This window comes from Haliaeetus albicilla, chromosome 1 (genome assembly GCF_947461875.1).
Source record: "Haliaeetus albicilla chromosome 1, bHalAlb1.1, whole genome shotgun sequence".
NCBI lineage: Eukaryota > Metazoa > Chordata > Aves > Accipitriformes > Accipitridae > Haliaeetus > Haliaeetus albicilla.
Window position 1 is genome coordinate 59,413,953 of NC_091483.1, and position 24,648 is coordinate 59,438,600.

General features: G+C 39.5%; 1 protein-coding gene across 1 annotated transcript; it reads right to left on the minus strand.

Moving 5' to 3' along the window:
• Positions 1 to 753: 753 nt before the first annotated feature.
• On the minus strand, positions 754 to 21,426 carry KLB (klotho beta). Its single transcript, XM_069791531.1, has 5 exons — positions 19,968 to 21,426; positions 11,121 to 11,628; positions 6,147 to 6,415; positions 3,390 to 4,533; positions 754 to 1,566 (listed from the first exon to the last, which is right to left on the minus strand). Exons 1-5 carry the CDS (start codon positions 20,703 to 20,705, stop codon positions 1,205 to 1,207), a joined length of 3,021 nt encoding a protein of 1,006 aa, XP_069647632.1. The 5' UTR covers positions 20,706 to 21,426; the 3' UTR covers positions 754 to 1,204.
• Between the last annotated feature and the right edge of the window lie 3,222 nt (positions 21,427 to 24,648).

Here is a 24,648-nt window from a genome sequence, read left to right on the forward strand (position 1 = left end):
CTGGAAAGGAAGGTTGTGGAGGGAGGCAGTAGGAATTTAACTGATGGCTCTTTCTGCCCCTCATTCCACTCCTAGAGCAGCTTCTCTACCCCTCTCCAGAGGTATGGGGTACCTGCATGGGCAGTGATGATCTGATGCAATGACTGAAAAGGCTGGCCGATGTGAATTTTAAATGGTGGTGCAGTTCATGGGGAAAACCTGTTGAGCTCATTTTGAGATGACCAAAACCAGACTAAGGGAAACCTCTGGGTTTGGTCCCTGAGAAGTTTAAATGAGAGAGGAGATTCATTTATCCTTTAAGACCATTATGCCTGGGTTGGTAGCTTTTGTTTAATGCAGCAATAGCAATAAACTCTTATGGTTTTATCCCACCCATGGCTTGCATTGGCATTTGACCAGAGCTAAGATGATAATGTGTATTTATTTCTATGAAAAAGTGCAATTTAGAACTATATTCATCACTCTCTAGAGTGGATTAATAGTTACTATTTATTTTGATGTTCTCCGCTAGTAAAACTTTTATGGCTGCCTCATTTTGGAGATGAAAAATAGTGATTGTATATTATTTTGACTTGTCTCCTGTGGGTCCAGTTACATTTGCTTAAAAGCATTTGATGTCTGCTTCACCCAATATGTAAGAGATATGGGTATGTTTGTCGATAATGGAGTTAACTTGGATTTGTTATTTAGAGGTACCTTCAGAAGCTGACCCAGGACATTTCATTCTTGGTGGTGTATTTAGTTGAAAGTTCGTGGGTTTTAGTAACACTTTTATTTGTAAACCCTAACAACTGCAGTTTCATGCTCAGCAACACTCATAACATGAATATACATCACAAGATGCTTTGGTCCAGAGGTTCATAGAAAAGTGCATATCAGTTCTCGCAGCTTAATATCTCTTTTCAAGTCACACTGTTTGAAAGGTTATTCCAAGGCACAGGAGAGTCATAAAATATTCTTTTAACTAGAGGAATTTATCTTCTTCTATGTACAGTAGGTGGATAAAAGTAATTTCACCAGAAACGAATGTCGTCATAGCTCTTCTTCCTGTGCATATGATTACTTCGCGGTTTTGAACTAAATGCTTGGTATGTATAACTGGAGTGACTCACATAGTGCTTTTCTACAGTTGTCTGATCTGCATCGTCCTCTGTAGAATGCAAACAGCGATGGATCTCACTGAAAATGGGCTTGTGCCCCCTTTTTAAAATGAAACACAGATGCACTGGCTCCTTTTTGCCTTAAAACGTTTTCTTCTTTTTCTTTTGTGAAAAACAATAATGGTTAAAAGCAAGATGAGGGTAGAGAAAAGGCAGCAGGCAAAAAATATTAATGGCTTTTTCTGAGAAACAAACAAGCAGAAGCTACACTGCTTTTCTTGGTCGGAGGGATCGCAGACTGAATAGTCAGCAGGAAAGCCGTTGTTGCTTATCAGGTTATTGTAAAATTTTATTGAAGGCTTTCCTTTTGAATCCGAAGTGAAGAATCCAAATCTGGGCTTAGATTTTTCTTCAGTCAGCTTAAATGCATAGTAGCCTTTAATCTTGACTTTATCAATGTAGTATGCTGGGAAGGGAAAAAAACCCAAAACAATTCAAATGTTAATAAAACCTTGTATGACATGCAAACTTTCTGGTAAGGAGTTCAGATTTCAAATGATTAATCCATCAATTAAAAAAGTGTAATTGCATCATAAAATATTTACTTACAGCTTCTAATAATACTTAGCTGTCTTAATTAAGTAGAAATAGTGCATCATTGTTTTTAAAAAAAAAAATTAGAAATTGGGAATTTTCTGGACCTCCACTGTGAAAGCTGGATTTGAACAGGGTTTGAGCTGGGAGCTTCTTTCCTGGGAAAAGCCAGATGCTGCTCTTTACTGAACCCAGCTGCGATGACTCAAGGGGAGCAGTCACTCACCTGTGCCATGAGAGGAGCTTTCTGAAAATGCCTGCCCCGCTCCAAACCCAGCTGTTCAGCCCTGCAGTGTGCATGACTGTATGTTACACCGCTGCACCCAAGTGTTGGGTGAAGACACTTCAATGAAATCATAAATAGCAGTCCTTGGTGAGTAAACTTCTCTCCAGTTCATGTGTAAGCAGAGAGCATAGTTGGGAATGTGACCCAGATTAAGCAAGAACATTGTAAATTGGGGGGATCTTTCTGTGAGTACTATGAAGTGTCATGTTATCTGAAAATTAAAATGGGAATACCACAATGAAGGGCCCTTTAAACAACCTTTTCCTTTAATAACTTATTTCCTTTAATAACGTACTGTTCTTTTGTTTGCAGTGTGAAATTAGAGTGGAAAATGGATCAGCAAATGCTCATTAGTCTTATAGTAATTGAGAAAAAGCTAAGCACTGGAGGGGGAATGCTCTGTTTCTTGTTAGTATCCAAAAGTAATCTGAAGCCATGCTTAGCCATGAGTAAGACCTGTCTCATTTTTTACGTAGCTAGCTCCTAGAGAGGAGAAACCAGGATACGTAGGCTATGTTTGGGGACAGGTGCCTCAGAAGAGCTTTTAGATGTGCCATGTCCTGTTCAGGGCACTTGCTAGTGCTCACCAATAGGGAATAGTGAGTGCAGGGATGTATTATATGCCTTGTTTTGGCTGTATGGTTCAGGTACCGAGGCCCTTCTGGTATCCTGTGGCGCTCTGCTTTCCATTTAAGGTTTGGTTACAGGAAGAGGGGTGGGAGGAATGAGGTCCCTGCAGCATTTCTCATACAATAAGCTATTGCTGAAGATGATTGCCTTGAACATTTTTGTCCTCTACCTACATAACTGTTATTAATTCTCTAAAGTGAAGAACTAGATTTCTGTAGGTGCCCAGGAGAAAGCAAGTAGTGGAACAGGAACTAGAGTTTGACTCTCCCTTCAACAGCAGCTCCTTAAAAATCTGGTGACCTGCTGTATTTCTTCTGTATGTCCCTCCAGGTCTCCTTGGACTTGGTTGTGCTTACTTGTCCAATGACTCTAGTTCAGCAAGCAAGTAAGGAGGTTCCGGCCTTTTTTTGTAGACTAGGAATTAAGAGTTGTCTCTTGAGAGTTGTTGGTCTGAAGTGCCATCTCTTACTAACTTCTGAATACCTACTCTGCTGTATACGCATGCCCAGATGGCTTCTCACATGGTTTAAATGGGAAGCAGCCGTGGCTGCATTTCACGTGAGGGGCTTGATGTCATTGCTTTGTGTTGTATCTGCCCTGAGTGTGACTGCAGATTCAGGCCCCTCAGGGGACTGAATGCTGATGTCCAGTTGCTGCATCTCAACCAGAGCTGCTTGCTCTGTCTAGGGCAAGTCTTAGCTGCTTGGGAATGCTTAAGGAATGCCTGGGTCTGTGCCACGGAAATGGCTCTGGGGAACTTAAATCTATCATATACTCACCTTTTAAAACCTCTTGTACGTATTTTCCTACGTAATAATTTCGAAGTTCATCGTTGTCTAAGGACTGGTCATCTATTCCATTTGCTGTGATGTAAATATCGATGTCACCGTAGGTTTTTTTAATCCACCCGAGAACTTTGCGCATTCCCCAAGGCACCACTGCCAAACGAGAAGGGGAGCTCAGGCAGGTGATATCCTGCAGAAATTGAATGTCACGATCAAATTCATACTGGCTCCCATTCTGAGGTTCATGAATCACAAATCTGGTGGTGAAATGATTCAGCGCATAAAAGTCAGCTGCACCTTTGACAAGCTGCTTTTCCTCGCTTGTGAAAGATGGCAACGAAGAGTACGAGAGGCCTTTTCTATTTTTAAAGCCAATGTATTCCCTCATAGTAGCTGGATAGTCCCCAGTTTTAAATATGGGATCGGCAAACCAGCCTATTTCAAACTGAAGAAACCTGTTGGCAGCTTTTGAATGAGATTCAAAGTAGGGGTTGGCAGGCTCAGCCCAGTCTGAATGCAGGGACAGGGACACTTTGCCATACTGAAAGGAACGGTACTGCTCATCGTATATTCTCCAGGCCATGGCATGTGCTATTAATAAATTGTGTGCTGCCTGATATGTATCATTACTGCTCCTATTGTAGACATCGCTTAGCCGGTTAGGCTCGTTTATTGTAATCCAAAGTTTAACCAAATCGCCAAGTTCCCGAAAACATAAAGCTGCGTAGTCTTGAAAAGCATAGGCAGTAGACTGGTTCAACCATCCTCCTGTCTGCAGCAAAGGACCCGGCAGGCCCAGGTAGGCGTGAGTTGGATAATATAAGGTGACCATGGATTGAACATTGAGTTTCAGTACTTCGCTAATCATGCATCTGTAATACCTAAGAACTTGCCTGTTGACTACTGACAAATCTCCATTGGGTAAAATTAGTGACCAGTCAAGTGCAAATCTGTAATGGGTGACTTTCATTTTTTCCAGGAGGTCAAGTTGCTTTTTAATACTGACAAAATCTGTGCACTGTGCTGGTCGGGTTTTTAGTTTCACCCCTTTAACTTTGTGCAGGAGCCCATCTCCTGTGATGTTCCAGAGGTACAGGCTAGAATCGCAGAACTGCGGTGAGGAAGCCATGGATTCTGCCTGTGAAAATAAAAATGGTATGTTACAATGGGGTTTAATTAAATGAATGCGTGCTCATAGTCTGCATTTCTGCCTGTGTTTGGCTGTAGGATGAGTGCTGGATGTCAGGAGGTCCTGCTTAGTTGCTCTGAGGGGAAGAGAATAACTGACTCGCCTGTATGGGCTCTGTCTGTGTAGTGGTCATCATCTTACCCGTTCTGTTCCTTCATCTACAGAAAACTTTAAAATTGCACTCTCCTTTCTATTCAGCTACACACTGGCATTTGCCCTGCCACCAGCCTGTACGACATATATTTTCACACAGATACATCTCCCAGATGGAGTTCACTCTGTGGTCATGCAAACAGCAGTTCTCACGCAGCTGGCAGGAGAGCAGGGTGGTAAGAACAAGCACCAGGGGGTATACAAGGCAGGCACGGATTATTTTGGCACTGCTGCTGAGATCAACCTTGTGAAACTGTGGCATAGTGTTCCCTGGTCTTACTGATAGTCCTTCTGCTCGTGCAAATATTTGACATAATCAGCTTGTAGCATTTAGTTCTATCTTTACTATCTCCTACTAGTTAACAAGGTTCTGTATAGCACGTCTTTTTTTTTTTTTTCTATTTCAGTTTTTTAAAATACTTCTTGTAGGATTTGGAATACCAATATAGTGAACTTTAAAAATTTGGATTAAATCTGATTTTTTTTTTGAGAAAATGGACTTTTCCATGCTGTATATTAACAAAACATACAGAAGCTTTACTTTTTTTCCTATGGTTGTCTGTGAATAGATTAAATTACAGAGTTTTGTTATTTTTTGAGGCTGATGTTGGTCATTGGACTATCTTTCTGTATGCAATGACAAAAAGAGTATCCCAACACTGGCTATACATACGGTTAGCTTATCTACCACATTTAAAGTAGAAATAGGTGCTGTACGAACCAGTTTGGAAAAAAGGTGGTATGTTGTGTTTTCAAATGTGAGCTCAGATGGTAAAAGGTGTATGTGCTGATGTTGGTTATCTTTGCCTGTGGTATAAGTCTTTTTAAAGAATGGCTTGTTACCTACTTAAGTGGCACTCAGGCTCAACCCAGGAATCTGTTTCTGCCTTATTCAGTAGCTTTAGACGAGACCTCAAGCCTGCAGGTAGCTCTGCTGCCACCAGCGTAACCACCTTGTCCCTGCCCTGTGCCACCCTCTCTGTCGCACTGTCACAGGCATCCCTATGGTCACACTGCGAACTGGATTGGGAAACTCCCCTGGTTGAAAAATAACCCAGGAACAATCGGTTGGGGTCAACTTCTTGGTCTGAAATTCCCTAATCTGATCTGCCACATGGAGATGCAAGCAGAGGGAAGGCGAGGGAAGGCAGTGGAGGGCCAGCCAGCCGTGGAAGGGCTCCTACAGCAGGGTCTGCTGCTGCAGGAGCACCCAGCGCTCTGTGATTAGCTCACCCCAAAACCTGTAAAGTACATAAAACTGAACCTATGCAATTATGGCTAGGTTTAACTTCTGTTTGCAGTGTGCATTGAGATTCCTGAACGCAGGGTGCCATACACAGTCATTTATTCACAAAGTAAAGTTGTTGATAGCTCTTCCTCCAGTGGTCTTCCCAATATTTTACGCTTACCTTGAGAACAGACTCAGTGATACCCCAGGAGAAGTCACAGGAGAACTGAGCTTGCAAGCTTGGGGTAGACTCCCTTGGGAAGAAGCCATTTTCTCGTATGATTTGTTTATAATAAAGTGCAGATGACTTGGGAATCCTTTCCTTTTTTTCACTTTTGAAATCTACATAAAATAATCCACGCCTGATGTTGTAAGCATGTTGCCATTCAAAGCCATCAAGGAGTGACCAGGCTGTGTAACCAAACACATCTATGTTGTCGTATTTAATAGCTGTGTAAGAGAAAGTAACATCCATGAGTCTTATATTTAGAACTCTAACATATATAAGGGACATTTATAAGAAAGATCTATTCACTTTGAAAATCTTGAGGGTTTCTCAGCACTCATAGGGTTGTTGGCCCATTGTAATTCATTGTAAAACTGTGACAGACATTATATATCTTAGTCTTTATTCATTAAAAAAATATGTACATCACTAGTTCCTTAAGAAATTAAATTACTGTAGTATGCTTTATTTCTGCTCTGACCAAACATGTAATATTATGCCACATCCAGATTTTAAGTTGCATTTGATGATTTGTAAGTAATATATGCCAATAAAATTAGAGAATCGTGACTAAAAATTAAGGGTGCAACAGTTGATCTAGTTTATGACTTTGTATTTGTCATGAAGCTAAACCTCTCTACCTTTATTTGAAAGATCTCTGCAATCTCTAACATTTAGGAATGTCTATTCAGCTTCTAAATTGAAAAATGAAATGTGTTGTTATGGGACATGTTATGACTTTAGAAGAAGCTGGGTTGATCAACCCAGAGACTGAAGTGCTTGATTTATTCACAGAATGGGTGCAGCGCGTGTGTTTTTTCAGGCAATCTTAATGTCCCTCCACCTTGCAAAGGAGTATACATAAAATCTTTTACATATTTGAGAAAGGTTACAAAATGACTGCTTTCTCGGACATGGAACCCGATTCACCAGGAGGGGCAGCAGAACTTCCAGAGCAGCTTCTCGCTGGACACCAATTAAAACCAGCATTTGTTACCTATTTACAGTGTGTGCCAGCTGGCAGCCTGGACAAAAAAGGCCAAACCCCATGGTCAGTCATGTTAGCTGCCTGTTGCCAGCTTTAAGATAGGAAATAATGCAGAATAACTCTTCATGTTAACCATATAAGAGCTGGAATATCAAGAACAAAGCAGTGACCAAGTGGGGTTACTGAGGATTTTGACACAGGCAGAATGACAGCCATATTTTACCTGTAGTCCACTGAGAGTAAGCCAAGGGATAAAGATGAAGTAGTCTGACTTAAAGCTCTATTTTTGCCCAACATTGCTTTGCCTTATTTTTTCAGGACATTTCACTTTGCATAATTTTGTATTTCCACTGAACTTCCTTGTGTTACTCACACTATGCTGCAACTTCAGCAGGAGGCAGTTTTGTACAGTACTTGTATTCATGCAGCACAGAGTAACAAGGTATCCAGCAGTACTGTCAGAGTCCGGCATGGTATTTTACTAGCTGCTGGATGACAAAATCATAACGCCCAAGAGCTTGTAATGTAAGTGTATGAGAAGCTGATAGACAAGGCCAGAATACTGGTAAGGATGTGAGGGAATGTAGCAAAGCAATACAATGGCAAGTATTTTTCAAGAAAAACAACTTCTAAATATTAGGGAAACCATGGGAGAAAGTAGAAAAATGTCTGCAAATATCAATTGCAAAACACAGAGCTGGAGAATGACGTAGAGGACAAAGAGATAGGCCAGAAGGGCCTTCTAAGTAAAGATGAGTACTTCATGTCTGCAGTGAGGAAGGTTGAACAAATGGAAGTAGACATATAGGGACAGCATAAGTGACAACTGAGGAAAAATATTTTTTTCTAGAAGCACACTGAATGGATGGGGGCTAAGTTTAATTGTCAAAGCAAAAGAAGCTGTGGTACTCAGGATAGTGCATGCCTAGATGAGAATTTTTGGCTGTTTAAATGGGTAGCGCTATTTTATGTATATTTTGTGGTAAGAAGAATTAATAGTTAGGCACATGAGAGGTAGAGATCCTGTGGATCAGCATGAGAGTATGTTTGTAGCATTGCCTGCAGTGGCAGTGAAAGGAGAGGGCAGAAACAGAAGTCAGGATCCTCACTGAATGTTAGAGTGGGGATGAGAAAATCCTCCCAAAAACCAAGGGGCTGGCTGAGGGCAGGAACAAGGGGCTGAAGGTAGAAGAGGTCAGGGGTTAATTAAGCTCCCTGTGTCACCAGAGGTGACACCCACAGAAGGAAATCTCAAGGCATTTCTGTGTCTGCTATAGGTGGAGCCTTGGGAGTCCTTCTGCAGAAGTAATAGTTTCAGCATTGACAGGTGTATGCATGCCACTAAGAAGCTGTAGTTTCAATTGCATCCTTGTATCATAATTGAGGTCAGTTCATTGCAATGGTAATGTTATACATCACATATTTTCATGACTCACAGTGCCATGAGTTACAGACATACAGTGTAAAGTTTACAGCACTCTCCTTGAACACATACACAAGAGTATAGCTCTCTGTAGGCTGTTACATGCTATCTTAACAGCCACCATGCCATTACAATTTGGCCTGTATAAATGATGTTTTGAGGTTAACATGATGCAACTGATTTTGCTGCGAACAGCAAATTTATACTTGACTTCTCTGTAAGTAAAAATAGGAAAATAGGTTCCACATAGTATTAATGATCAGACAAATTAAGGTTCGCTTCACAAAAAATGCATTAGTTATGCATACTGTATTTTGAGGCAGAGGTTGAAGTATCTGCATACGTGAAAACATAGATGACAATTCTTGAGAAGTAGCTATTGGTTGAACATTGACCAAGTATTTCAGAAGCGTGAATCCATGGATAGTTATTGCAGCCAGGTCTGCTGCAGAGAATTAAAAAAATTCAACACACTATGGATTTTCTTATGTATGTGTCCAGAAATCTACCTGTTCCACACCTCCAAATCCAGGCCTGCATCTAGATTTTCCTGCTGTGTCACTGCAGTATTTAAAATATCATAAGCCAAATACTGGAATGTAACCTCCTCAAAATGTGGAAAAGGCAGGACCTATCTGGGTGATTCAATGATTGGGACAAGGGGATCAAGTGCACCCTCAGTAAGTTTGCAGATGACCCCAAGTTGGGCAGGAGTGTTGATCTGCTTGAGGGTAGGAAGGCTCTACAGAAGGATCTGGACAGGCTGGATCGATGGGCTGAGGCCAACTGTACGAGGTTCAACAAGGCCAAGTGCCGGGTCCTGCACTTCAGTCACAGCAACCCCATGCGGCCCTACAGGCTTGGGGAAGAGTGGCTGGAAAGCTGCTCGGCAGAGAAAGACTTGGGGGTGCTGGTTGACAGCTGGCTGAGCATAAGCCAGCAGTGTGCCCAGGTGGCCAGGAAGGCCAACGGCATCCTGGCCTGTATCAGAAATAGTGTGGCCAGCAGGAGCAGGGAGGTGGTTGTTCCCCTGTACTGGGCACTGGTGAGGCCGCACCTCCAGTACTGGGTTCAGTTTTGGGCCCCTCACCACAGGAAAGACACTGAGGTGCTGGAGCGTGTCCAGAGAAGGGCAACCGAGTTGGTGAGGGGCCTGGAGCACAAGTCTTATGAGGAGCAGCTGAGGGAGCTGGGGCTGTTTAGTCTGGAGAAGAGGAGGCTGAGGGGAGACCTTATCGCTCTCTACAACTACCTGAAAGGAGGTTGTAGCGAGGTGGGTGCTGGTTTCTTCTATCAAGTGACTAGTGATAGGATGAGAGGAAATGGCCTCAAGCTGTGGCAGGGGAGGTTTAGATTGGACATTAGGAAAAATTTCTTTACTGAGCGGGTTGTCAGGCACTAGAACAGGGTGCCTAGGGAAGTGGTTGAGTCACCATCCCTGGAGGTATTTAGAAGGCACGTAGATGTGGTGCTTAGGGACATGGTTTAGTGGTGGACTTGGCAGTGTTAGGTTTACAGTTGGACTCGATGATCTTAAAGGCCTTCTCCAACCTAAATGATTCCATGATTCTATGACTCTGTATCGCACAGTTGCACTATGTGAAGTTTACAATTTGAACCAACTTTCAATATATCTTGATAATCTTCATTTGGAGCTTAATTACGTTTGTTGGTGATACAGTGCTTCCTGACTTGGTGTCAGAGTAAACGATTACTCATGCTTTCCCTTTTCTGAGGATAAGAAAGGTTTTGTAAAGGGATCTGAGCCATTCCGTCACTGCAGTGTGGCATCAGCAGTGGGACAGCCTGCTGGGAGCATGGCTCTCAGGACCAGCAGCTGTCCCTCTCCCAGCGCCGAACCTACAAACTGGGTGATGGGGAAGAGAAATACTGATTTTGCAGAGGCTTTAGGTTCTAACAGCATTTATATGCCATATGAAATTAAATCTTTTGCCTTCAGAAAGCACCCCTGTACACTTTATGAACAGCAAATACCAAGATTAAAAGTGTGTCTTTAAAACATATTTTCCGTTTGGTGTGCAATAATCCTGAAGAATGATTGCCCTTCTCCTGCTGATTTCCTTCGCACATTTTATGTTGGAGTAGGACCCCAACATGGCAATGACAGTCTGTAGTCACTGTCTTGTTTCCCTGCTGACAAGGTATGTACCTGCACAATGGTTTTACAGTTGGGCTGCCAGCAGTGAAAGGTGATATCCAATAGATTTGTTTTTATTAATTTCTGCCTCAGTTTTGCACTTATTTAGTTTTAAAATCAAACGCAGATGTTGGACTTCAGCTTCCTGGGACAGGGACTATGAGTTTTTTCTGTGTTTGTACAATACCTAGCACCAGTAGATCCTGATCCATGACTTGTACTCATGCAGTATAAATAATTAATAATTAACTTAGTTGCCATTATGTCTTTAAAAAAAACACAATTAAACCATTACAGAACTAAATATCAAAAGATCTTAAAAAGCTCTCTGAAAACCCAACAACTAACTTGTGTACAAACCTTGTAAAACCTTATTAATGAAGTTTTTCATCATGTAGATGGCTGTGGTGTCGTCTGTTTTCACATGGCTGTCAGTGAACCAGCCATTCTCTGCAATCAAGATTCGAGGACTGTTGTATTCCAGTTTAATCCAGTTCAGTACTTCCCTCAAATTGAGTGACAAATTTTGTCCCATTTTTGGTAGAGTGTTTGGAGGTTTAAAGTTATTAGGACCAAAGGAAAACGCAAAGAAGTCAGCTGTACCCTTTATGTAGTTTTTCTCATCCTCAGTAAAGCGTGGCAAAAATGAGAATTCATTTTTCAGTTCTTCTGGATAATCACCGTCCCCATGGATGGGTTTAGCAAACCATCCGAGTACTCTGTCCATAGACTGCTGACATTTAGAAATGTCCAAAGCATCTTCTGACTTGTTAGGTTCAATCCAGTGGGATCCCAATACTATGGACATCATCCCCTTCTGATACGGTTGAAACTGTTTTTTGTAGTTATGCCAAACTTTTGCATGAGCCTGATGAGAGAAAAATAGCATTAAATTGTAACTGTAATAAGTCTGTGTGCATCATCAGCTAGACAGGCAGGTAGCTGCATCTGATTCACTGCAGACTTCTATGGAAATATTAACAAACATTTAAGGTGTGCTAATTACCCTGCACAGCTGTAATGGGCAATTACTGTTATACTGCAAGGTACCTCAAGATGATGGTAATGCTCAGTATCTCATGTGGGCTGTTCCTACGACACATTAGGGCTGTGGCTCTTTGCCTTTTAACATAGGTCTGAATTTCACAAGAGGTCCCAGCAGGGATGTGAGTAGCTGTTAAATGGACACTTTGGGACGAAACAGCTGTTAATGGTGGGATCTGAACTCTGTGATCTAGATAGTCCCATCTAGGTCTGTCTCTGTCAAGCAGTGATTGCTGGTATGGTTAAAATATTAAACCATCTTTACAATTGTTCCATAAATTATGCATCTCAAATGATGTTTCCTTTGTCAGTGTTGGCTCTTTACTATTAACTGCTGTGTGCTATGGGGGTTACCTGGATTTACTCTGATCAAACCGTGTCCACCCCATCCCTTTTCTTGGGATACACTTCATTTGTTTTAGTTTGGCCTAATCATATGAGTAAGTGTTCAACTTTTGATGTTTGCACAGTCCCTAAATGTAAAAACTTGTAGAAAGGACCCAGTGGCAAAGTTTGAACCCAAATGTCAAGTTTCATGGTTCCGTGTGAGAATTTTGATCCAGGATTTTAGTTAATTTCTTCTTTGAAGCCACTATAATAATAATTTTTCTGACAGTACATGCAACAGCACAGAATGAAGCTTATTCATTTTAAGTAGAGAGCAACAACACTTTGGTTTTAAAAGGAAATTTGGCAGCAGTATCTCATAAGATCTATTGGGTATGGCATGTTTTATTACTCATAATCAGCTGACTATTGACTGCCCTAGGACAGACAGAAGTTTTGCTATTCATGGTAGTGACAATGAAAGCATACCTTGTATCACATATTAATTCCATTTTTTCTGATTATCATCATGTTTTAGAAAGCTTAACATTGTCACACACCAGAATTACCATCAAATGTCATGTTGTTAATTACTTAAATAAGAGAATACAGCAGTCAAAATTTACACAAAAAAAGGAATACAAGGGAGACTGAGGAACCACTAGCATTGTCAAAGTCCCATAGGAAAAGGGGAGAGCTAGGGTGTCAGAGAAGGGTGACTCTGGATTGCAACATGAATTACACCAGAGGATCTGACACAGGGGAGGGGAGCTGACCTCTCCCAGCTGAGCAGTTGTCAAGTAACTCAAGGTTTACCTTATTCCTGAAGTGTGACTTTATACTCTTAAGCTGGAAAGAAAATAACTGTTTGCACCCAGAAAAAACATTGAGAAGCATTGTGAAACACTTCAGAGTGCCGAGTTAGACTGACATCATTACCAAGCCAAACAGCATTGCTTACCTTCGACAATAATTTCAGTTAATTTATCTAGAAACACACAGCCTTGACAGTTTAAAAAAACAAAAGACCTGATGTCAGGTAGATATTTGGTTAAGCTAGGGAGTACCGAAGAATTACAGTCTGTGAAATTTTGTGTATCAGTTGTTTACGGTTTCTAAGGTCATGCTCGTAACATTTGTTCAAGGTCTGTCTTTGAAAACACTGATAAAGTAACATTAACCTTTGAAATGCAGGTTCTGTAGCTGAAAAGGGAAGTCAGCAAAACCGTACTCATGAGGCAAATTGGAAGATACAGTTAAAATACTATAAAAAAAGATTACTTACCAGTCTCATCAGAAAATTTAAGTGGCCAGTGCCATCTCCTCAGTTACCCTCACTGTACACTCCCAAAGGTCTAGCCTGGGGTGGGTGTTGGGGCCAGGCTTGCTTTGTTCTCTGCCTCTAGTGATTTCTCACCTGGTTGGTATATTTTTTTTTCCCAGACACAAGCTACTAACACCACTGTTTAATCAAAGGTATATAGTTGTGTAGGCTTAACAAGAAAAACCCTGCTGAAGGCAGCTGTATTACACACAGTGCCAAGTAGCATGACAACAGCACCAGGTAGATCTTAGCAATCACACATTTCCAGGTGAAGTGGAGAAAGATGGCTTTGCCAAAACCCAACTAATTAGAAGGCAATATTGGCATATAAAAGACAATCAGGGACAACTCATTGTATTCATATGCATCTTCAGGAGGTTGATTAGAAGCAAGTAAAGTTACTATTAAAAATACTGTCTATAGTAGAGAATACAGCCACAGGTATAATTCTACAGGAGTAGACCTCAAGTAAAAATAAGTACATTTAATATGAGTCAAGATCCCCATACACAAATTCATATGTGTCACTGATGTATCTTAATTCTGAGGGTTAACTCTACTGAAAAAAAAGGTCACTCTCTATAGTAAGGGTTTTTACAGACTTAGTAGAGACAATAGTATTTGCTTGCCTATAATTCTGTTTCGAGTTGTTAATTATCTGTAAAGCAGCTTAACATTCTCAGATGGAAGGTGTCCACTAAGTGCAAACTATTGTTGATGGAATCAACAATACATAATTTGTTTTGTAAGACCACATATGAAACAAACATCAATTTAAAAGCTGTAACATACATTGAATTGGCTATTTTGAGTAAATCTTGACTAATCTTTTTTCAGTTAGAGTTTAATCCCTAATCTTTCACTTTCCTTGTTAGATCAAGGACAAATGTCAAGGCTAAGTACACAGTGAAAGCAGGATCAATATTGTGTATTTATTCTAGATACATATGACATTAATTTCAGCATATTTTCCTGGTATTAATACAGAAATTATTCCATAGACTTGAAAGTCATAGAAAGTGCTAAGTCAGTTAGTATTAACCATGTAAAAAGGCTAGATAAGTCAATTTAATAAAATCAAGACAACAGTATTGTTCTCTCTTCTTGAAATATTCTCATACCCCTTCAGACTCTAATCCTGTAATTTATCATGTACATACACAAATAGCTTACTATTGAAAGATCAATACTTTCAAATTCTTAAGATATCTTGAAGTCAAGCAATTTTCCTTGAATGTCTCAGCAATGAGCACACAAAACAATGTCAGGGGTATATGGAGTTATTTTAGTGTACTGGAGAGCAAGAACATTTAGGAAAACTAGAATTAAAAAAATGCTAATAAAATGATTCTGGCTTTGTGTTTGTTTGGTTTTTAAACCATGAAGAGCTAGAATACAGAGTCTGATGATGATGGTGTTAAACATCACTTTAGAAGAACGGTAGGTGCGTGTGGCTTATTTGGAGAGTATATTTCAGTTCAAGGCCCTTTTGGTCTGTGGTAAAGATGTCACGTAGTCAGTAGAGCTAAAGCCCTTATTTTGCAAACTGACTCTGAAGCTCAATCCTTGTGAAGAAAAAAAGGGCTCTTGAGATGTACGCAACTAAATTTCTAAGAGCACGGTTTGAAGGACTAAGGCTTTACTATCAAATTTGTTGTATGCTGACCGTCTTGCATCTGGATTGTGTTTTTCCTGGTGATTTTCAAGAAGTGTAAGAAAGCTAACCTGAAAACAACAAATCATACAAAAAAAGTGTGAATCAGTGCTGAATTCTACATCATCATTGATGGCTACTAGAGTTTGAAAAATCTTCCAGCAAAGACATTTACAAGCACAGTCAATTCTGCTGTCCACCCTAGAGCCGTACTTCATGGACACAGATTTCCCTCCTCCTGTAAGAAATACGGGCACTGCTGTAGGTTCATCTTTCTAGATCCTGAGGAAAGGAGGCCTCTTTGGAGGAAGGGAAGAAAGGGTTGGATGTAGAGATAAGAATTATTCACCATTCATTCAGGAGAAATTTTTTTTTAAGGAGAATGAATTATGGGACTTCTCTGGGACATGCTCATCCAAAGATCCCAAAGGCAGCAGTGTCTACAAAGAGATCCTGGCATAGTGAGAGCTACCAAAGAGCTGGGAGTAATGCAGCTAGACACAGAGATGAACCTGATCTGTGATGGATCTGTATGGAGACACCATATTTGAAAGGGAATTTATTGCCTTTTACCAGGAGGCGATATGAAGGTGTGTCCATAAAGAAAATTTTTAGGGAGATCTTATTCTGATAGTTTTCTCCTGGGCTTTTTTGCCAGATGAGAAGGAGTGTGAATGATCTTTAACAGGAAAAAAAAAAAAAGGCCCTTTCTGCCTGTTACATAGCAAAGACAGAACTCTCCGGAGGGCACTGATAGAGAGGATGAAAAGAAGACAGCTTGGATTGCAGTTTGTGATCTTTACAGATCTCAATCTAAATATAAAAGAGCATAACTAGATCCAGAGAAAATGGTAATAATATATCAGGTATATATCTCATTTAGCTACAGCCACAATGATTCATCTGCTTTATATTTCCTTGCTTCTTGTCAGATTTATTTACTGTTAAATCAAAGAAATCCATCTAATTTTTCTGTGTGCAGTTTTTTTCTTCTCTGCACCAGTACGACAGCTGCCTCAGGAGCAAGCTCATAGTTTCTGTATCTTCTTTGATGTGTCTTTCAAGTGTCGCATGGCAAGTTACATGTTATCATTAGCTGTTTTCTGATGTTGCTTTTGTGAAGTACATTTTCCTTTAATGAAGAAAGGAGATGATACACTTTTGATGTCTGCTCTCCATCTGGTATAAGATTCCACATGCTCCTCATGTTACCGGTAATGATCATAAAATTGAACCGAGATTTATCTAAGTGAACCCCTTAGCAATTTATAATTGATAAGTGTCAAACTTCAAATTTCCTATTCATTTCCATGGAAGTAGTATCAGGTCTTTTAAAATGATCAGTGGCAATTATTACTCTCTGTGTATGAATAGCATACATAGTAACATGCAAATATGTTTTTTAAATTGAAATTTTGAGTTCTTCTGTGGGTTATTTTCCCCACATGGATTGCAGCCTTTGCTTCCATGTTCACCAGCCCCCTTTATGGGTCTTGAATAGCAAGACCCATGTAAAAGGCAGGACTGTAAGTAGATGTATCTGGGGCATTCCCTTAAAAGGATGCAAGGCACAGAAGGAAAGCACAGGTAGTAGGTGATACAGCATCTGCAAGGCCTTGTGCCAACCAACACCATAGGGCTCTGGGGCTTGATGAAAACAGATCAATGCTACTTTTGTTGAAAAGCCTTAATAAGATCATTATCTACCTAATGACCTACCTGAACTAATTCATGGAAGCATATAATTTTTTAATCAGTTCTAAAATGCATGGACTTTTTCCTTATGCTAGCCAATTATTTGAGATTTAAGATGCTGGATTTCTTTAGCCTACTAAAATTGATAGTTTAAGAGAAATTTCTTCAGCCGTCTTCTAGAGATGCAAAAATCTCCCACAACTTTCAAACTGTTGTTACAATAAAATAATCCAAAGTCCAAAAGAGCAGAGGTTTATGGTTTGTTATATTGTTTTTGTGATTCTATGAAACTTAGCTTCAGTTTATGATTGATATATCACATAAAAGCACTCCTTTATAGAAATGGTGATTAGTTTTCACAACACTGCAACAACAACAGTGCACTGGTAAATGAAACTAAAAGTAGGACTCATGAGAGAGCCTCATTTATGGTTTATCCAAAGGTACTACAAAAAGGCTTAAGAATGATTAATCAGCAATTTGCTATGTAACAGTGATGGCCAGATTAGTTTCTTTTGATCACTACAGACCTGTTTTTCCTGCTCAGCGTATTTCATGGGTGGACCTGGTAATGTACACAGTGTGGCATGGAGAATAATATTGTCTTTCAACAGCCTGTCCAAAAATGATGCCCTGACATGGATAAGAATGTGGCTCCTCCTAAAGCCGCTGGCATAAATGCAAATCTTCTCAACATCTTTAACAGGCTTTGCTTCACGCTGCCAAAACCTGACATTTTTGTTGATCTCTTATTTTTGGGAGGACATTTTTGGTTTGCAGTGGTAAATTAGAAGGTAGCCATAATACAGTGTCTGAGAAATGGATTTGCCTATACCAGTCCTGAAATAAAAAGCCATGTGAAATATCTTTAAAGAGAGATTCTTATAACATTCCTTGCCTCTCAAAGGAGAGACATTTCACAACACATGAATCCTGATTATGCATCAATGCATTATATTATTGTCAACAATACTAAATAAACTGAAAATTTAGATACCCACAAAAATCTTAGAGAAAGATTCTGGCTAGTTGGCTTGAAACATATAATACCACCTGTGACTTCTGTGGAATGACTGGCTTTAATTACGTTTTATTAAGAAAAAAAAAAATTTATATATATATGAGTTGACTCATGTCGACTGGCTCCTCAAGAGCTTCCATTCCACCTCTAACCCCAAACATCAAACTCCAGTTCCTCAAATACATTGCTACAAATTTGACATTCTTCATAAAGACCTAAAATCCAGAAATTTTACAGTGCCACAGGAGAGAACTGCTAATACATTAGGTAATGTTCATGGCGCTGTAAGAAAGATACAACATGAAAATAATTTCTGTCCCCAAATAATAAAAAACTAGTTAATGGATTGTGTGTTGCTGAAAGTCTCACTAAGTCTTTCATTTAAGTGATTGATTTTATACTCAGATTCACAGACTTTAAAGCTAGAATGAACTATTAGATCACATCTGAGATTTAAATAACATTGACTGAGGAACTTAGGTCACTTAGTAATTTGTATATCAGACCCAGCTGTGCTTGGCTTCCTGGAACTCTTCAGCAGAGGCGCTGCTCCCTATGTGCTGTGTGCTGCTTACATGGATTTTAGAGAGTGGGAAAATGCAGAGACTGCCTAGCTGGTACCCCACATTTGATTGTGCCTCTCAGAAATGCAGGCAAGCAATGCCACAAATTTACATTGTATCTTTTACGTGTATTATATCAAATATATTTTATATAGCACTTGAAAATAAAAAGAATGATTGAGCATCAGTTCTCTTTGAGATGCTTCACAAATCTCCATAGTTAAATCATTGTTGTGCTAAGTCTGAAATCAATGACTCAGGAAGTTTGATGACTTTTCTATGTGTAAAACTTCTACTGACTGCAGTATGAATTCTCTGAAAAAGAAGGTTCTGCGGGTTCAAGCCCAGAAGAAAATACAATAAATAGAAATGGTCAGTTGCAGAATATTTTTAACTACTCTGGCAATTAATTTTTTCTCACATGCATACTTCTTTCTGTAGGACAAATATATTCAGATTTATTTGTTCATTATATTTCTAATGTATGGTAGGTAGTAGAAAAATTCTCTTCGTGACAGCTAGGAATAGTTTGAGCAGGGGGAACTATACTAGCTGCTCTATCAAACAGAAAGAGGACAGTGACCTGCTCTGTAAAGTACTTTGAGCACTACAGATGAAAAAAATGCTGTTATTTATATTGTTAATTCTTATCTTAAACTGCTGTTATTGGAAATTGTTTTAAATTATAGCAAGAGAAAATAAGAATATAAGCTCCTATGCATAGGAACTAGCTACTCTATAGAATGAAATTAATCATCTATCAGAGGAGATGCTGTAAAGTCTGTAATGCTGTTGAGAATGCCACGAACAATATTTGCACTTTTTCCTTAAAAAATATGACCCACTTCAGACTTCTCTTTTTGTCCTTCCCGAAGAAAGAGTACCGTGAACTTAGGACGCAGTACTGCAGCTGTTGAAGCTATCAATCATGGGATCAAGCCTTTTGGATGTGTAATTCTGTAGAAGACAGCTGCTAAATAAGACTGACATAAAAATTAAAATGCTGAAAACTTCACGGAAATAATGTAATTCTGAAACTCTCAAATACTGAAAAGGATATTTGTTTTCTTCCAAACCCAAGAACTGCTGACCTTGCTAGTTTAGCAATAAACATTTTGCAATATGATCTTACTAAGCTAGAACTAATATTTATATATACATACTCTATTGCTAGTAGAATTGATCCAATATGCAAATGCAAATAAATTTCATTTTAAACTAATAGGATAGTCATTTCGGTGTAGCCGAATGAATGGTCATGTCACTGTGTTTAACTAAGTGGAAAGAATAAAGAAGGAAAATCATGCTCTTTAATAGCCAGATTTTGTAGGCAAAACCTAATTTAAATAAAATAATAAACAAACACTTTAAAACAAGTAATTACTGAGTCAGCTGTTGTGACAACAACAATAAAATCAACATCAGGAAATAAAAAAACCCCTGCCTTAGCTAAGGGTTATTTCTTGGTGTTTTCACATTCCTTGATTATTTTTTTTAAACATTGATTACATGATTGATTCCTCCCATCATTTCCCATGGCAGTGCAAGATCAGTTTGTAAAAATCTTACTATACTGTACCTTGATCAAATTGTGTCCTACAGAGTAGACGGTTGCTATTTTCCCTCTTTCTCCAGGAGCATGAATACCTGTGCCATACCCATGCCAAGCAACTAAATACGGATTGTGGATTGTAATCCAATACTTAACACGATCCCCAAAGGTCTGGAAGCAAAAGGTGGCATAGTCATTGAAGATATCAATTACTGATTCGTTTTTCCATCCCCCATATTTTTCTTGCAGCATCAAGGGCAGGTCCCAGTGGTACAGTGTAACCACGGGGTCCATATTTCTGTAGAGCAGAGAGTCAATAAGGGTGTTATAATACTGGAGTCCTTTTTCATTGGGAGCTGCTACCACTCCAGTAGGAAAAAGCCTTGACCATGAAATTGAAAACTGGTAAAATGTAACTCCCAAAAAATCCAGAGCAGACAAATCTTTGTCCAACAAGGTGTAACTGTCACTGGAGGCGTCTGTGCTGTCAGCATCCCTGAACTCCGAGTGGACGAAGCGGTCCCAGATGGAGGAGCCTTTCCCGTCCTTCCTCCAGCTGCCTTCCACCTGGAAAGCCCCCGTCCCTATACCCCAGAGAAACTCTTTGGGGAAAGTGTCATACAAAAACACCTGTGTTTCACTCACGGGGCTGAAGTGGGGGTCCTTCTTCCACACAGATCTTCCCTCTCCAGCAAACCCAGTAACTATCCTTATGAAGACTAATGTCCAAAAAGCAACAAATCTCTCCAGTCGTTGGCCACACATTATGCCGGTTTATAGAGCCAGTGTTAAAAGTCAGATTTCTTGCGCTGATGCTGAAAAAAATCCATTCATTCATTTGCTGGAGTCCCTGCTGTGCGGACTGTCTTCATTTGCCACTAACTGCTGGAGTGTCTTATCAAAGCTTCACTAAAAGCTTGTGATCGTAAAAGCCCTGTCAATGATTAGCCTGAACTGTGAGACCTAGAACAGGTCAGAGAACAGCGTAATTTTTAGGGAGGTGGCCTCTGTATGACCACCGAGACTCCTAGCTGGTTTCTCACTGCAGGAAAATAGGTTGCCCAAACAATATAAATGCTAGTAACGAATTTATTTAAAGCTCAGTGATTTGGATGGGAGAATATAGGTGACAGAGGGTGCTAAGAAGCTATCACATCCTTTATTCCTCATGGAGCTGTATTTTGAGGAAACATGGCAGAAATATAATTCAGACTACGTAGTCTCCAATTAAAAGGTGATTTACCCTGTCTGTGTAATTGGATGGCTGGAAGGGCAGTGTGTCATTCCTCAGTCCTGCCCTGCTCAAACTTCCTACTTCTGCTGAAAAATTCTCCCTGGACTCATGGGAAATGTTGTTGTGGACAAGAGACATAAGCACATCCCACTAACTATAAAAACACAAAGCAAGTCAATATTTCTTTCAAACACATGCAACTGTTTTTCTATCCTATATAAGTCTGCTGTACAGCACTATGTACAGCAGCAGTACAAAATTAACAAGGGTCTGTTCCAGCTCTTAAGCAATTTCTCTGGATTTCTTCAAATAAACAAATAAATTAGCAAAGACAAGTAGCCCCCAAAAATGTTATTTCAGTATTAATTTAACAATCTTGGTATACACAGCTGGGGCAACAGTACAGTGAATATCTTACAGAGCAGTTATGCAATATAATTTCATCTTTTAACATACTTCAAATTACAGCAAAACTACATGTGTTGAGGTATAGTCAATGTACTCAATACAGTAAGACTGATGCCTACTGTTTTTGCTTTTCTTGAGGTACAGTAATATAAAGCGTATCCACACGCAGACCACAGTTGCTGGAGATTTGCAGAACAAGACAGCAGTGTGAAGTAACTTCATACGCAAGAAAGATACACACTGAAATCTGAACATGGGAACAACTTATCACCTAAGTATAGCACTCAGCTTGGATGAATTAGCCCTGCTGGCATGTAAGACATGGAAGTCCACATGGACTGCTGGTCTACTGCCGCCTTACTGCCCCTGCTACCTGTGAGAGCATGCTTGCGGCATTGCATAATGCCATTGAGACATACCTTTAGTTTAACAATAAAGCTGATTAATCAATAGAAGGTGGAAGACATTTTATTTGTTTGTAAGATAAACAACAAAACCTCAATGCATATTTGTAAGCATTTCTCTGCAGTGCCTTTGCAAGAAGCAGTTTCACCACAGATGGAGAAGAAACCTCCCACTGACATCTTCTGCACTGCAGATCCCTGCTGGTGGGGTAGCCATCTAACATGAGTCTCTCCCACATAACAAACCCAGCCTCCCTCAACTACCTGAAGTAACGGATCCACACTCCTCAGCCAAGATCCTACCAAAGGCAGCTTGGGAAAGAGAGGAGTAGATAGGGACTGTACCAAGTTGGTCTACAGCATATTACTGACATGTTCCTTTTTTATTCTACAGAATAGCATTTTAAAATGCTAATTTGGATAGTTATTGCATAAACATAATCCTTCTATTTTAACATTTAAAAGCTTTGATTGTCTATATCATACTTTATGAAAGAAAACCCAAATACAAGTCATCATGGCTGCCACTATACTTCTAAAGCAGTTAGTTACCATGATAACCAGATGCTTGAGTTCAAAACACCCACAACAGCTCTGTAATACCGTGGCAATGTATTGGCAAGGTAAAGACAACAGGCTTCTCCCCACTAACTACAGCAGAATTAGCACCAGTGGCATCTTGTTGCAGACAACGTGTTGCATCTGCATGAGATGTGAAAGGTGCAGCAGAGACTTGTGCTCCCAGATGCTTGATCTGGACAAAGTTACGAACTGTTATTTCTTTCCTTATTTTTGATATGACTGGGAGCATGCTATAATCAGGGTTTGAAAATGTTTCAATGTTTGAAGCTCTGAATCCAGTTTCTTATTGCTTTGTCATATTTAACTGTTTGGGCTACAATGTTACTTGATAAAGAGGAAGCAATTTAACTGATGAGAATCATACAGTGACTTGAATTTGGAAGGAGGTTTTGATTAGCTGAGCAAAGGGTTGGGGAAAGGAAACACTGTGACTGTTAATTTGGAAAACAGCACAGAAGATTGAGATGTGATCAGGGACTGTTAAGAAGTGAGGGTGCAAAGGGAGGGGAAGACAAAGGAAGTAATTATTCCACTAGCTCAAGTGACAGAGTCAGTATAGGCTCCAGCCTGGATGCTATACGTGAATGTCAGTATGATGGTGCACAGGGGGATTCCCTGCCTCTGGCTGTGCACTTAATGAATCTGGTTTCAGAATGAATCAAGGCTGGGAGAGGCGGAGATGTCCAGGGCACTTGCCATTACTGTTACAGTAGTTGGAAGCCTAATGATGATTCAGTTCCGTTCTTAGCTATCAAACTTCCTTTTCTATCTTTCCCTCTGCCAAGGCAAGTGATTTAAATTATGAAGACAACTTTTCACTTGACCACTGAATAAGTACTCTCCTTGTTTTAGGGGCTTGGCTTGAAAACCTGGGGTTTGATCTGCAGAAATGCTGAACACAATAGTTGAAAGGAGTAGAGTTTTGAATGTGTGCAATGGTAGGCTGAGTTTCCGAGTTAAGACACATTCACTCTGCCCCAATATGCAAATGAAATGAGAGAAAAGACGTAAAGACAAAGTTCACTTAGAAAAAGTGTAATGTTTACATTAACATCAGCTGCTCAGATCTACTAGTGCAAGGTGCTCAAAGAAGCACAACTTATGTAATTGCCCTCAATGGTGTGATGCAAATCAAACACTTATGTTTACCTTATACAGCAAAAACTGTTTGAGATGGCATCAAGTCTTTTCTGAAGACACATAGTTGTGATGGATACTCTAGAAAGCCTAATGTAAACAGAAACTAGACCACAGATTTACAAAGAATTTTTGGAATTTTTTGTCTGCAGCAAAATGCTAATTCTTATTTCTACAATGTGAAAGAAAATTGATTTTCTTTACTGGACACTCTAGTAAGCAATATATTCCCTGCAGGATTCCTCCAAAGTAGACCTTACAATACAGTAAATCAGTATTTTAATGCCTATTAATGTTATGTAAAAATACAGAATTTAACCTGAAATTTCAATTTCAGGAAACATTTTTTTGTTGTGTTTTCTTAATCATCTCAGCATTACCATACTGTATTTCTTTAGGGCAATTCCTAACCTCAGAGGTCCTTTGGACACATGTGAAGCTCAGAATATGTCTGTTCCATTATAAAGATTTCTTAAATGATCAAAGGGTATTGTCCCCTAAAACACATGAGAAACACTACCTTATGGACTTCAAAAGTACCTCAGTATTAAGGAACAAGTATCTGCCTTATACTTCAATTAAGTTTCAAACAATTAAAAATAAAAGTTTTGTAGAGCAGTAAATAAATAATTGCTTCAAAAGTTGCAATAAAAGTTGATTTCAATTCCAAAATTGTATCAACATATCAATATACAAAAATTTGAAAATAAATAATACTAACAAAAAGAAAACAGACTATTTTTTATTTCTCAATATAAGAAAATGTGTTTTTCTTATAAACAACCTCATCCTTCAATAACAAGACAAAGCCTTCACTAATAATAACAACAGTAGGACTATTTTTGTTCATTAGGGGAAAAAAACCTCAAGCTCAAGGGTTAATATCTCACTTTGTTCCTGTATTTTGGAAAAAAACAACATAAAAAGCCAAATTGTCTGTGAT